At 38.6% G+C, this 14,969-nt stretch overlaps 1 protein-coding gene across 1 annotated transcript in view; it reads right to left on the bottom strand.

The window, feature by feature from the left end:
- The window catches only part of LAMA1 (laminin subunit alpha 1), a gene marked incomplete at its 5' end in the record, with an annotated part of 132,054 nt that overhangs the window by 22,700 nt on the left and 94,385 nt on the right, over nucleotides 1-14,969 (bottom strand). The window contains 5 exons of the mRNA XM_054985784.1: nucleotides 121-265; nucleotides 6,710-6,860; nucleotides 12,318-12,442; nucleotides 13,573-13,723; nucleotides 14,025-14,158. Coding sequence (XP_054841759.1) covers nucleotides 121-265; nucleotides 6,710-6,860; nucleotides 12,318-12,442; nucleotides 13,573-13,723; nucleotides 14,025-14,158 — 706 coding nt within the window. The remainder of the gene's footprint in view (nucleotides 1-120; nucleotides 266-6,709; nucleotides 6,861-12,317; nucleotides 12,443-13,572; nucleotides 13,724-14,024; nucleotides 14,159-14,969) is intronic.

Genomic DNA, 14,969 nt, shown 5'->3' with positions numbered 1-14,969 from the left:
TATTGATTTCATCAATGGAACTTAATACTTAATTTTTAATGGATTTGCATACATTTGGAAATCTGCTTGCAAAAGAGTAAAATTCTGTCCTTTCATCCTGTTTCTCTTAACATACTTTACCTTCCTTTTTGTTTCGACTGAATGAAATCTTATACCATGTTCCATTATTGTAACGACGTTCTGTTTTAAGAGTAAGAGGACCAGAACCAAGATCAACAGTTAGTTTAACTTTGCCATCAACGAGCTCCAGAGACAAGAAATCCCGCTGCAGAAAAAGAAACAAAGTTAGCAAATCAAAGAAACAATGGGTCAAAAAACGTATCAGATCTGAGCGAGAGATGGAGCGATTTATTAAGGACAATGAAAAAGACTTACCAACAAGACTATGAGCATGGAATGTAAAGTAATATCTTGGAATGTAAATGGACTAAACTCACCGAATAAGAGGAAAAATATTTTTCACTGGCTACTAAAACAAAAATGTGATATTGTCTGTTTGCAAGAGACCCATATTAGAAAGCAGGATGTAAAATATTTAAAATCTGGAAAATTGGGCAAAGAATTTGTAGCGGCCTCCAACAAGAAAAAAAGAGGAGTGGTGTTGTACATAAAAGAGGAGCTACAGCCAAAATTTGTTATGAGAGATGTGGAAGCCAGATTTGTAGCAGTGGAATGTATTTGGAATTTAAAGAGAGTGTTGGTAGTCGGACTTTATGCACCTAACGGTGCAAAAGAAAGCTTCTTTGAGGATTTGAGGAAGCATTTAGACGACCTTTCATATGACCAGATAATTCTTGCTGGAGACTTCAATGGAGTGACAGACTTGGAACTAGATAAAAAGACTACAACGGCACAAAAGAAAAGAGGACTATTGCCAAAGCTCTTTTTTGAGTTGATTCAACAAGAGACTCTCGAAGATGTATGGAGGAGAGAATATCCTAAAAGTAGACAGTTTACTTTTTATTCTGCAAGGCACTCTACATTATCAAGAATTGACATGATCTGGGCCTCAAAAGACTTAGCGTTATGGACTAAGGAGGTAGAAATAATGCCGATGGTAGGCTCAGATCACAATCCAATTATGTGGAAACTAGGAAAAAGGAGAAAAAGGAAAGCATGGAGAATAAATGAGGACTTGTTACAGGAAAGAGAGAATATGGAAATATTGAGAAGAGAGACAAAGTTTTTTATACAATATAATGTGAATAAAGAAGTACCAACCAATAAAGTTTGGGATGCTTATAAGGCGGTTATAAGGGGCATACTAATGGACTTAAATGGTAGAGCAAGAAAGAAGAAAGAGGAGAAAAGACAAGAGATTGAGGAGAAAATAAAAGCCAAAGAAATACAGCTAAAAAAGAGACCAGGGAAAAAGAAATTATACCAGGAAATTAAAATACTGCAAGAGCAGCTAACAGCAATGAGTAATAAAGAATTGGAGTGGAATCTTAAAAGACTGAATCAAAAAGCGTTTGAGGGTGCCAATAAACCTGGGAAGTACCTGGCATGGCAATTGAAGAAGAGAAGGGAAAAGAAAATAATAAACAAAATTTGTGAAGACAATACGTTTGTAACAAAACGTATATGGAGCAGACTACCATTAGTAGAGCCTTTTATAAATTTTATGCTAAGCTGTACAATAAGAAAGAAGTAAATAAAGAATCAATAGCGACATATTTGGAGAAAACCAAACTTCCAGAAATCTCGGAAGCTTGGAGAAATAAACTGAACAGTGAAGTAACTGACGAGGAAATAAGCAAGGCAATACAATCCGCAAATCTAGGAAAGGCGCCAGGGCCAGATGGACTTACGGCTAAATTTTATAAGACAATGGCTAATGAACTGGCACCATTCCTAAAAGAGGTGATGAATGGAGTTTTTAGGGATCAAAGGATTCCAGATACTTGGAGTGAAGCGAACATATCATTGATCCCAAAAGAGGGCCAAGACTTGACCAACGTGAAAAATTATAGACCTATATCGCTACTTAATAATGACTATAAAATTTTTGCGAAGATATTGGCGGAGAGACTGAAGGGATGGCTCTCGGAAGTCATAGAAGAGGAACAAGCAGGCTTTTTGCCAGACAGACAAATAAGAGATAACTTAAGGACAGTGATCAATGCTATTGAATATTATGACAAGCGTTGTGATAAAGAGGTTGGTTTCTTCTTTGTTGACGCTGAAAAGGCGTTTGACAATTTAAACTGGGACTTTATGTTTGCCACTATGGAAAAGCTACAATTGGGAGAAAGATTCATCAGAGCAATCAAGGAAATTTACAGAGACCAGACTGCAGCAATTGTGGTGAATGATGAAGTGACTAAGAAACTGACGATTAGTAAAGGAACAAGACAAGGTTGCCCATTGTCTCCACTGTTGTTTATTTTAGTATTGGAGATTCTGATGATACAAATACGACAAGATGAGGAAATTCGTGGAATAAAAATAAAGGACTATTCATATAAGGTCAGAGCATTTGCGGACGACATAATGTTAATTGTAGAGGACCCATTGGAGAACATGCCAAAAGTGATAGATAAGATCAAGGAGTTTGGAGACTTGGCAGGTTTTTATATCAACAAAAAGAAGTCAAAGATATTATGTAAAAATATGACTAAGCAGAAACAACAATTGTTAATGGAAACTACGGATTGTGAAGTAACAAGCAAAGTGAAATATTTGGGAGTTGAACTGACTGCAAAGAATATAGATTTATTTAAAAACAACTATGAAAAACTATGGATTCAGATAGAGAGAGACTTGATTAAATGGAATAGACTGAATTTGTCATGGTTGGGCAGGATTGCAGCAGTTAAGATGAATGTGTTACCAAGAGTAATGTTTTTGCTACAGATAATACCAATCATCAGAGACTCTAAACAATTTGAAAAATGGCAGAGGAAAATATCAGATTTTGTTTGGGCAGGCAAGAAGCCTCGAGTGAAAGTAAAAGTATTACAAGATGCAAAGGAGAGAGGCGGAATGCAACTGCCCAATCTGAGACTTTACCATGATGCAATCTGCCTAGTTTGGTTGAAAGAGTGGATGACATTAAAGAACAAGAAACTATTAGCCCTAGAGGGATATAAAAAAATATTTGGATGGCACGCATACCTATGGCATGACAAAGTAAAGGTCAACTCGATGTTCCTGCACCATTTTGTACGGAGAAGTTTATATATAATCTGGAAGAAGTACAGAATTTACTTACAAGAAGGAACTCCCTTGTGGGTGGTTCCATATGAGGTGATAGATCCGAGAGCTGTTGATAATGAACAACAATGTTTAACGTACAAAGAAATAACTAAAACTGAAGCATCTAAACTTAGAATAAAGACGCAAGAGGAACTATCACCCAATTACGACTGGTTCCAGTATAGACAGATTAGAGACTTATATAACTCGGACTCTGTAAAGGGGGGTATACGAACAGAGAATTCGGAACTAGAGCAGACCCTTCTTAAAGAAGACAAGAAAAGAATATCCAAGGTATACCAAGTACTGTTGAAATGGTATACCGAGGACGAGACAGTTAAAACACAGATGGTGAAATGGGCTATAAATTTTAATAAAGAAATAACAATGGAGGCATGGGAATACTTGTGGAAAACTACAATGAAGACAACGACATGTACTAATATTAAAGAGAACATTTACAAAATGATCTATCGTTGGTACATGACACCAAAGAAGATTGCGCTAGGGAATTTGAACACTTCTAATAAATGCTGGAAATGTAAGAAGCATGAGGGCTCCCTCTATCATATGTGGTGGTCATGTGAGGTAGCCAGGCAGTACTGGGGGGAAATAATAAGAGAAATGAGTGAAATTTTACAATTTCAAATAAATAAGAACCCAGAACTCCTGCTACTAAACTTGGGAATGGAGGGAATTCCAGCCCATCATAGGACGTTAATATTTTATATGACAGCAGCAGCTAGACTTTTGTATGCGCAAAAATGGAAAGTACGAGAAGTGCCAACTATTGAAGATTGGATCTACAAATTGCTGTATATGGCAGAGATGGACAAGATGACAAGAAAACTGAGAAATCTGGACTCAGGGCAGTTTAACACAGATTGGGAGAAGCTGAAACAATATCTGGAGAAGAAATGGGAGGTGGGAGGAAAACTGTGGCAGTTTGAGAACTACTGAAGTATAATAAAAGTATAATAGAGGGGGGTGACTTTACCGGGGGAGGAAGAGATAAATGTGAATTTATAAGCAGTTAGATTAACTGATTGATATATATATAGATATATATATAGGTTAATAGATAGATTATTGATAGAAAATAATTAATGATAAGGTTTAAATATAAGGATTGAGTAACCAACAATATTTTCTTTCTTTGATAAGATTTATATAATGCACCAAACTGAATGTACAGATGAGTCAAATTGATTGACTATGTGATGAGCTATATAGAATTACCATAAAAAGATAGAATGAGTAATATATAGAGAATAAGTCAAATTGTTTGATTTAAATGTAAGATTTTTATGGTTAGGATATATAGGTTTATGATATATAGAAATATTTAAAACTGGGAAATGGGATAAATTGTTTATCCAAGATGGAAACAAAGACTTACAGTTTGGGTATATAACAAGAAAAGTAGTTAAGGATGTACTGCTTAATATAATGGAGAATGTATATCTGTTTTAGATAGAGGAATTTAATAGAAGTAAGGGAAAAGGGACAAAGGGTGGGAAAGCTGTTGGAAGTCAACAAAAGGGGGGGGAAAGGGAGGGGGTTAGAAATGAAAAATTTGGGGAAAATTGAATGTAATGTAAAAATAACGGATTCTAACCCAATAAAAATTTTTTCAAAAAAAAAAAAAAAAGAAAGAAACAATGTGTCAGTGTTTATAGGAAAATACTTTTTACTGAAAAGTGCATTTGCCCAATATGTACACAAATATATTTTAACACTAGTGTGAAAAAAATTTCCTTGTGCTAAGGTATTGAAGTGGAAAGGCATGGTAGATCTCATCAGCTAAGCTGGGTCAGTATTTGGATGGGAGAGACCACCAAAGATCACTGGGTGGCTCTGCAGAGGAAGACAATCGCAAACCACTCCTGCTCCTCACTTGCCTTGAAAGCACTTTTCTGGGGGTTACTTGCCACAAGTCAGTTACGACTTGATAGCACATGTGCACACGTGAGGACACACAACATATTGTGTTTTGATTTCTGCCTTTTTAAGACAAAAAAAAATAAAACTGAGAATTTCCTGCCCTTGGTGACTAAAGTAGTTTTTTAATTTATTCAGGAGATTTCTATGCCACCTCTTCAGAGTCCTGCTCAAGACAATTTATTGTTTTAATTGTAAGATATAGCTATAAAAATAAGCCATTAAAACAAGCCATTTTACAGTACATATAATTTACACAGCACTTCATAGTGTTCATACACATTATCTTGTTAAAATCCATACAACAGCCATGAAAGATAGTCTGTATGATTATGCTCCGTGCTGCAGGTGGGGCCTGTGGCCGTGAGGCTGAGGCTCATTTAAGAGAAGCTCATGAATTCATGGCAGGGATTTCCTCCTTCATAGCTCAACTCTTAGCCCCAATGCTACAGAAGCTCTGAGGCATGCAACATAAAATGGTAAAAGGAAGAGAAACCTACCAAATAAAAAATGGCATTTGTCTACCCACCACCTGATACATGGACATATGAAAATAACGCAGATATAAATAGAGAGCAATCCTATGCAGAGTTAGTCCACTTTAAACCCATTTCAATGGGCTTAAACTGCAGTAACGCTGCATAGGATTGCACTGTTAATTAATCAAAAATCTAGGCAGTAGTTATATTTTTTAAAAATCCCACCACTTCATACCTTTTAGCCTGTGAATATACATCAGAAAGACCATAGACCCATTTAAATATAGGAACATAAGTACAGTCTGCTGCATCAGCCGAGTGGCCTGTCACGTCCTACATACTGTTTTACATTGTCTGCCAATCAGTTGCCACAGAAGGCCAACAAAGCAAAGAGGCCAAAGCCTTTCCCTGATGCTGCCACCTAGCACTAATATTCTGAGATTTCCTGCCTCTGAATGTGGGCATAGCTAGACTGGACTGATCCTCCATGAATCTGTCTAAATTGTCCTTTAAGGTCAGCTATGCTTGTGGCCCGTCACTCCATCCTCTGGCAAATGAATTGCACACTTTGATTTCTGACTGAGTAGTTGTGTGTCCTGAACCTACTGCACACTAACTTCATTGGGTGTCTCAGAATTCTAGTATTGTGGGAGAGTGAGAATATTTGTCTGCCAATTTTCTGTACCCCATGCAAAATTTTATGAACTGCTGTCATGTCCCCCCTTAGCTGTCCTTTTTCTAGGCTGACAAATCTCAGACTATAGCCTTTCCTCATAAGAAACATGCTCCATTGCTTTGTTTCAATTTTTATTTTACATCATGATTTCATCTTTTTTTGATCTTTTCCAGTTTCCCTTCTACTTATGAAGAATGCGATGAAAATTATTCATCAGAGGCATTTACATCCAATGAAGACAGCAAAAATCTATAAATCAGGGTCTGGTCAATACTGATTCTGAATTCCTATGTGGTGGGAAAATACCATTATTTTATTTTAGTTTTCGGCCACAGTGAATCTTAAATGTATTATGTTGTTTGTAATTCGGACTAACTAGCTATAAATGCTTTTAAAACTAAATCAGTTTTCTTACTGTGCCGTTAGAAGCCAGGTAAACTAAGAGACCATTGGGTGAGAAAGTGCTGAAAAATACAATTATCTGGGTCACAGTGGAGCGAAGCGCCTTCTGCACCACTGAATATCCACTGCCATCAAAGTGGAATGCAGCGTCTTCATCCTGCAGGCTAGGAAAGCAAAGGAAACAAAAGAGATGAACTGCAGCTTTCTTTCCCACCAGGCAACACTTACCATCAGCTCTTGTGCTACTGGCTGAAAAGCATGAGCTTGTGCTGCAGGGGTCAGAACAACAAGCTGCCACACAAAAGGACAATGAAATGGTATACTTCCAAGCAGGCAACAAACAACTTGTTTTCAAGGTGGCCTCTGAAATGTATGTGGGGATGTATTCACTGCAAACTTGTATAACATAATTAACATAATTTGCCTGTCATTTTCATTAGCATGATGAGCCAAACTCCTGATGGAAGAATATTATTATACTAAAATCGTTAACACTTCCACAGTGTTTGTATAGATTTAAATGACAATATTTCAAAATGGTTTGTGAAATGGTTTATTCTTCCCTGTGCTGGAGCTTTTGTGATTTCTTAAATAATCCTGTATCTCCCTCTTGTGGCTATAAGTAATATTTATTTATAAACAGTAAAAAAGAACAAAAATACAGTAGCACTTACAAGACTAATAAAATTTGTGGTATGGTATGACCGTTTTTGAGTCACGAAAGCTCACACCCTATCCCAAATTTTGTTAGTCTTAAAGGTGCTACTAGATTCTTGCTCTTTTCCTACTGCTACAGACAAACACCTTATTTATGTATTGTCAAAGGCTTTCACAGCCAGAGAACGATGGTTGTTGTGGATTTTCCGGACTGCATAGCTGTGGTCTTGGCATTGCAGTTCCTGACGTTTCGCCAGCAGCTGTGGCTGGCATCTTCAGAGGTGTAGCACCAAAAGACAGAGATCTCTCAGTGTCACAGTGTGGAAAAGAAGTTGGCAGGTAATTTATATCTACTCAGGAAGGTAGGGTTGGGCTGAGTCATCCTGTAAGAGTTTCCCAGGGTGTGGAATGCTAATGGAGGGAGGCTTCACTGTATTCTGAGGAGGTTCTTTTGCATATGGATTGGTGCTTGATATGCTAATCTTCTCTGCAGGGCTATTGTTGGGTATAGAGTATTTTGTTAGCCTGGTGTTTTTCAGGACTGGAAACCATGCTCTATTCATTCTTAAGGTCTCTTCTTTCCTGTTGAAATTGTGCTTATGCTTATGAATTTCAATGGCTTCCCTGTGCAATCTGACAAAGTAGTTGGAAGTGTTATCCAGTATTTTAGTGTCCTGGAATAGGATACTGTGTCCTGTTTGAGTTAGGCTATGTTCAGCCACTGCTGATTTTTCCGGATGGCCAAGTCTGCAGTGTCTCTCATGTTCTTTTATTCTTGTCTGGATGCTACGCTTTGTGGTCCCGATGTAAACTTGTCCACAGCTGCAGGGTATGCGGTATACTCCTGCAGAGGTGAGGGAGTCTCTACTGTCTTTTGCTGATCGTAGCATCTGTTGTATTTTTCTGGTGGGTCTGAATACTGCTTGAAGGTTGTGCTTTTTCATAAGCTTTCCCATCTGATCAGTGATTCCTTTGATATTTGGCAAAAGCACTTTTCCTGTGGGAGACTGTTTTTCCTTGGTTGTTTGATTTATCTTTGGTTTAATTGCTCTTCTGATTTCATATCTGGAGTATCCATTTGCTTGAAGTGCATGGTTTAGATGATTAGTTTCTTCGTTGAGAAAGTGCGGTTCACATATCTGTCTTGCATGGTCTACTAATGTTTTTATTATGCCTCTTTTCTGTCAAGGGTGGTGATTGGAGTTTTTGTTTAAGTACTGATCTGTGTGAGTTGGTTTCCTGTAGACCTTGTGACCTAACTGAAAGTTTGCTTTGCAGATGACCAAGGTATCTAGAAATGGAAGTTTCCCCCCGATTTCTTTCTCCATGGTGAATTGTATGTTCAGGTGGATATTGTTGAGGTGGTTTAAAAACTCCATCAATTCTTCCTCAACATGGATCCAAATGATAAAGGTATCATCTACAAACCGGAACCATACACTAGGTTTGTGGGGTGCTAATTCTAGAGCTGTTTTTTCAAAATGTTCCATGTAGAAGTTTGCTATAACTGGGCTGAGAGGGCTTTCCATGGCCACCCCATCCATCTGTTCATAGAATTTGTTATCCCATTGGAAGTAACTGGTTGTCATACAATGGTGGAATAAGGCTGTTACATCCTCTGGAAAAATCTGATTAATAAGTGTGATTGTGTCTTTTACCGGGACCTTAGTAAACAGGGATACAACATCAAAACTTACAGGATGACTCAGCCCAACCCTACCTTCCTGAGTAGATATAAATTACCTGCCAACTTCTTTTCCACACTGTGACACTGAGAGATCTCTGTCTTTTGGTGCTACACCTCTGAAGATGCCAGTCATAGCTGCTGGCGAAACGTCAGGAACTACAATGCCAAGACCATGGCTATACAGCCTGGAAAATCCACAACAACCACCTTATTTATGAATATTTTTTTTAAAAAAATGATTTATTCTCATACAGGATGTTTGTTGCATATAACTATTAAAAGCTAAAGATCACAGAGACTAACTTCATGATGCTATTTAAAACCATTTATTTAAAAGGAAGAAAAATATGTGAATGAAATAATGACATAATCCACATTTCTAACCCTGTTAAAACATACTAGTAATTATTAGACTAGTTCAGACAAAGCATGGTTTACCCATCTGTACTATTTATTTATTTAAATTTATTTAAAACATTTTTATGCTGCCTTTCCATTCAAACAGGGTGCCCAAGAAACTATGAAAACATTTAAACATAAAATAAGATAATCCAATAAAAACACAAGCACATAAACACACAACACCAAAGCCAGGAAGAGGTCCAGTAACAGTTACTGGGAGTATGTATTTATTTATTTGATTTGATTTATACCCCGCCCTCCCCACAGATGGGCTCAGGATGGCTAACAACATTTAAAAAATACATTAAAAGTCACAAAATCATAAAATCAGTAAAAAATTTTAAAGTCATTAAAATAGTCCAGGAGCAGGCTATTTAAACAAATATTGGGAGTCCATATATGGGCATAGCAGATGGCCAATGGCAGCCACCGAAAATGTGGTGGTCTTAGATGGAAGGAGGACACCCGCTGGCACTCAGCCAAAGGCCCAGCAGAACATCTCTGTTTTACAAGCCCTGCAAAACTGTAACAGGTCCCACAGGGCCCAGATCTCCAGTGGGAGAGCATTCCACCAGGCCGGGGTCAGGACAGAAAAAGCCCTGGCCCTGGTTGAGGCCAGATGGATGTCCTTCGGGCCGGGGACCACCAGGAGTTGCTTGTCTGCAAAGCACAACACCCTGCAGGGGACATAATGGAAGAGGCAGTCCCGCAGGTATGCAGGTCCCAGTCCGTGAAGGGCTTTAAACACCAAGGTTAACACCTTGAACCAGATCCGGAACTCCACTGGGAGCCAGTGCAGCTGGCACAGCACAGGATGAATGTACGCTCGGATTGGCGCATTTATATTCCAAATGAAACAAAGAAGTCTTCACCTGCTGGTGGAAGACAATGATAGAGGGAAACAAATGAATGAATACGGTTCGAGGTGGGAGGGAAAAGGGTTTTTTCTTTGGATTTTAAAAACTGATTTTTTTTCTTTGGGGGGGGTGCTTTGGTTGGGCATTTGTGGGGGCTTTGGTTTTAAGTTGGTTACTGCTTCATTTCACTTATAACAACAAGGGAAGGGGTCTTTTTGTTTTGATTTGTGGGTGATTTGTTGTTTGGCGTTATAGTTCCAATTAATTTTATTAAATTCAGCTAGTTTTGCTGGTTGTTCTTGGGGGGGGCTGTTTTCCCTTGTTGTTGAGGATTGGAAAGATGTTTCTTTATAGTGTTTTTGCTGGGTTCTTCTGTTTTCTGTTGGCATCTTTGGTGTTCAATTGTTGTTGTTTCAGGGTTGTTGTTCTTCTGGGGTGAGATGTTTGCTGGGGTGTTTGGTACAGTTTAGCTTAAATTACCTAGTGGTGTTTGGGTATACTTTTTGAGTATCCTGAGAAGGCTGTGAAGTGTGAATTTTTAAAAAGTGTTTTTAAGAACTTTTAAAAAGTGTTTGCAAAGCAAAACTTAATTGGTAGCTTTTAGGGACCAAAGAGAGGTCCCCCGCCCCTTTAATAGGCTTGTGTAGGAATTAAGAAGAGTTCAGGTTCTAGTCAAATTCTACCGAGATATAGGCCATCCATTAGTGACATTTAACTAGGCTTTCCCTGCCCACCTCTGGCCTGCCAGGCCAGGCACATTAGAAGCAGTTTTTTTGTCATAGCTTTACCTGTAGATTGGGGTTCAGCGGTAGATTCATTCTTGAAGAGGAATTCAGCTGCTTGCTACTGTAGTGCCACCACATACCTAAATATGGCCTTTTAAAAAGAGATTTGTGGGTCCAGGTTTAAACCCACAAAAAGCAAGCTTTTTTAAGATTAGTAGGTTTTAAAAGAAACTCATTTTTGGCTAGGTGCTTTGGGTGGTTTAACTTTTTAATAAAGTTAGTTACTAGTTAGTGTAGGTTTCAGAGGGCAGAAAAATGAGTGACAGGAAAGAGAGGGGCCCTGGGGGAAAAGTGAGGGATAAGATTAGAGGGAAAGGGGAGGCTGTGGCTCTCCTCTCACCTGAGCAGGGAAGGCTTGCCCCAGCACAGCTGCCATTCATCAGCCTGGCTTCTGGTAACAGCAAGAGGGTTTACAATGCCCTCTTTCCTGAGGCAGCTGCAGGAGCACCACCCCCACCACAGATGGCTGAAGCAGAAGCTGGCACTGGGCAGGGGCCTGCTGCTCCCCTCCTCCAGCTGTTGAGACCCAGCAGCAGGAGGAGAGGCAGCAGGACTCTTTTGGGGTGGGAATGGGGGACATGAGTTTTCCATCCCTCATGCTGAACTCAGGTACCCGAAGGATGTTGGAGGAACTGGCAGAGGGGACCACCATCAGTGAGACTTCCCCAGTTTTCTCTGAGGCCAGCAAGGAGGCCTTTCATGGTGAGGCAGGAGGAAAGGATGGCGGAGGAAGAGATTGTGGAAGTGGTGATCTCCACATCTCTTGAGAGTGGAAAGTAGGGCTGAGGGCACCTTCTTTGGAGGGCCACATAAAATGGCCCCAGGGTTCAATCTTTATGAAACTTATGGGGTAGTTAGATGATAGTTAGTAGTTCACCTGCAAATTTGGTGAAATTCAGTCAAAAAATGATCCCCTCCCCAGGCCACCAGTAAAAAACCCAAATTGAATTTTCCATAGGAAATAACAGCAGAATATTACCAAATATTTCTGTGATACCAAACTGAACTAGAGAATCAATTCGGTATTTGGGGAATACCATTTTTTCCCAATTTGGTGTTCCCCAAATACTGAATTGATTCTCTAGTTCAGGAAAAAATACTGGTACATTTGGTTTGGTAATACCATTTTTTTTTCCAATTTGGTATTACCAAACCAAATTTACCAATTTATTTCCCTGTGCACACCCCTAAGGAAAATTCTAATTCATTTCAAGTACTGTTTCCAATTCTCACCTTCCAAAGCAACCACTGCATTTGCCTTCCCTTTCAATGTAATTCCAAAGTCCAACGGATTTGCCGTTCAATGATACTTCACCCATGCATCCCTTAAAATGTGTGACTTTAATGGCAGGTGATTTCTGTTACAGAACAAACAGATCAGGGAAATAAAATAAGGATTTGGACTTTATACAGATTAATAGCATTCATGTTGAGCAAAATAAACCTGATGCTATTGATAAATAAACCTGGTGAATGACAAAGGCTATTATCAAGTCATTTGTAGTAGTATAAAATCCTGTGCATATAAATTTATTAAAAAAGAGGGAAATGTAACCAACATAGGTCAGTTAACTGGATAACTGGGAAAGCTTCTTATAAATAAAAAATTAAATCAAGGAATAAATAATCATGATGTAATACATTGCATATTCTTGATTATCCCATGAAACTGCACCAGCTTTTATTGGTAATATTGTATATTAGTTCTAAACATTCAATATACACCACTTAACAGAGGGAGCTGTAGCAAATCACACTCATTTATTAGTTCATTTGTTTATATTCTCTTTATATCCTTTCTTCCAATGAACCTCACAAAATGGCTTTCAAATGTTTCATTTGTAAAATCTGCCCAGTGTAAAATGTTGGTACACAGTCATATCCGAGAAAAATACTACACAGAATAATTCAATTATAATAATCCAGACATAAACATTACCAGGCCCTAACTTCGATGACCCAGGCAAACCCAATCTTGTCAGATCTCGGAACTTAAGCAGGGTCAGCCTTGGTTAGTAATTGGATGGGAGATCTCCAAAACAGAACAGTGTAGCTATGCAGACGCAGGCGATGACAAACCATCTCTGTTAGTCTCTTTCCTTGAACATCCCAGAAGGGGTTGCTGTAAGTCAGCTACAACTTGATGGCACTTTCCACCCCAAAAGTATCAGAGCTTGAAAACGCACATTTGTTATACTCACACTTTAAATTTTAACAGTACGCTAAAACATCTTAAGGTATACAATAAAAAAATAATGACTTTGATTCTATGACTTTCCCCTTCTAAATAAAAAGACTTGCAGGCTTCTTACTAAGTAGAAAGAGAGACAGGATCTGACCCAGTTTCTTAGATACTATGAAAGTACTTTTACTTTCTTCTCTGAATGCATGACTGTTCTTGTTCAACTGTCACAGGGAAATTTATAACATTATATAATATTACTTATTAACTATAATAAGGTTAGAGCATATATATTAGTTTCCTCGCCTTAATTTGTCCTCCAAGTCCTCCAATGAACATTACAGTTGACTGGTTTACATCCAGCACTGTGGCTGTCCCGGGAGAGGTAGCAGATCTCATAAAAGGCTTCCGAGAAGAGTTTGTCTCCTCTACAGTTAGGGTACCTGTTTTTCCAAACCTGATTAACACAAACAATAAGAAAATGAACACTACTGTGTATGCTTCTCACACTACTACAGAACTGTGTTATATACATATAGCTAAAGAACTGCCTCCAAAATATTTTGAGACTAACAGAGAGTTTGCATGATACTTAGTAGGCAGCGGATGCTGTACGTCCAGTAACATAAATGCAGTCTGCAATAAAGGGGCTCTCCCCTTTGGATTACCAATTCTTTCAAATTTACTAGCTGACTGTGTGAATTTGCTGTTCTCCTAAGATGTGTCAATTAGGCTATTAGACTCCCACTGCTTCTTACCTTGTGATAAGTATTCTGTGCCATTTGTTGTTGTTTATAGCCAAGTCAGGATATTCTAGTCTGGTTAATCCAGAGCCCACATCCCACAAGAAGGCCACCTTACCACGTCGCATTTCTACTGCCATGAAGTCAGTCTGGAAAAAAAAGTTTGCCAGATCACAAAAACAACGACAGTACAGCCAAAAGCATCATAAGAGGAAGTATGCAAAATAGTTAAGAAAACTGTTCAATCCAGATAATTTATGCAAACACTAAACAGGCAGCAAGATAGCCAACGAAAAATGGAACCATGTGGACACTGTTCCATGAAGAAAACCATGATTTTCTATGGGGTTTGGTGAACTTGACTCACTCGGAAAGAAGTTACACAGGCATGACCAAATCTGGCCAAAGCACACAGAAAGGAACTTCACATAGACAATTTCTTAAATGGAATGGAAACCTAATAACCCCATTTTCAAGTTACTACTATGTTATTAGAGTAAGGTATGAATCACAGTGGAAGAATACAGGAAGAAAAACTGACAATTTGAAACACTATAATGTGGTTTAGAAGAACATTCGAGAAGCTAGCCAGGAACGAAACCCATACAAAGAATGGTTACTACATCTTCTAAAACTTCTAAAGAACTGTTGGGACCATTAAATTTTTCATTTGTTAAAGAAGCACTCAAGGCGAAAATAAAGCTACCAGACCATTTGCAAGATCTGCAGACAATACAAAATTATACGAGCTTAATTACCTAAAGGATTATTTCTGGCTCTCCCAGAAAGTATAAACAATGCAGTTAATGAACAAATTATTCTTGGATTAGCAACGAAGCCCGTTGTGGGGAAAAAATACAACAGGCTTTAGAAAGGGAAGGGCAGGCAGGTGGGCTTTCACTCCTCCTCCGTCACTGATCCCGGACAGATGAAGATGGGGGTCAGCCATTGCCTCCTGCT

Source organism: Eublepharis macularius, chromosome 7 (genome assembly GCF_028583425.1).
Source record: "Eublepharis macularius isolate TG4126 chromosome 7, MPM_Emac_v1.0, whole genome shotgun sequence".
Lineage (NCBI taxonomy): Eukaryota > Metazoa > Chordata > Lepidosauria > Squamata > Eublepharidae > Eublepharis > Eublepharis macularius.
This window is presented reverse-complemented; position numbering and strand designations above follow the sequence as displayed.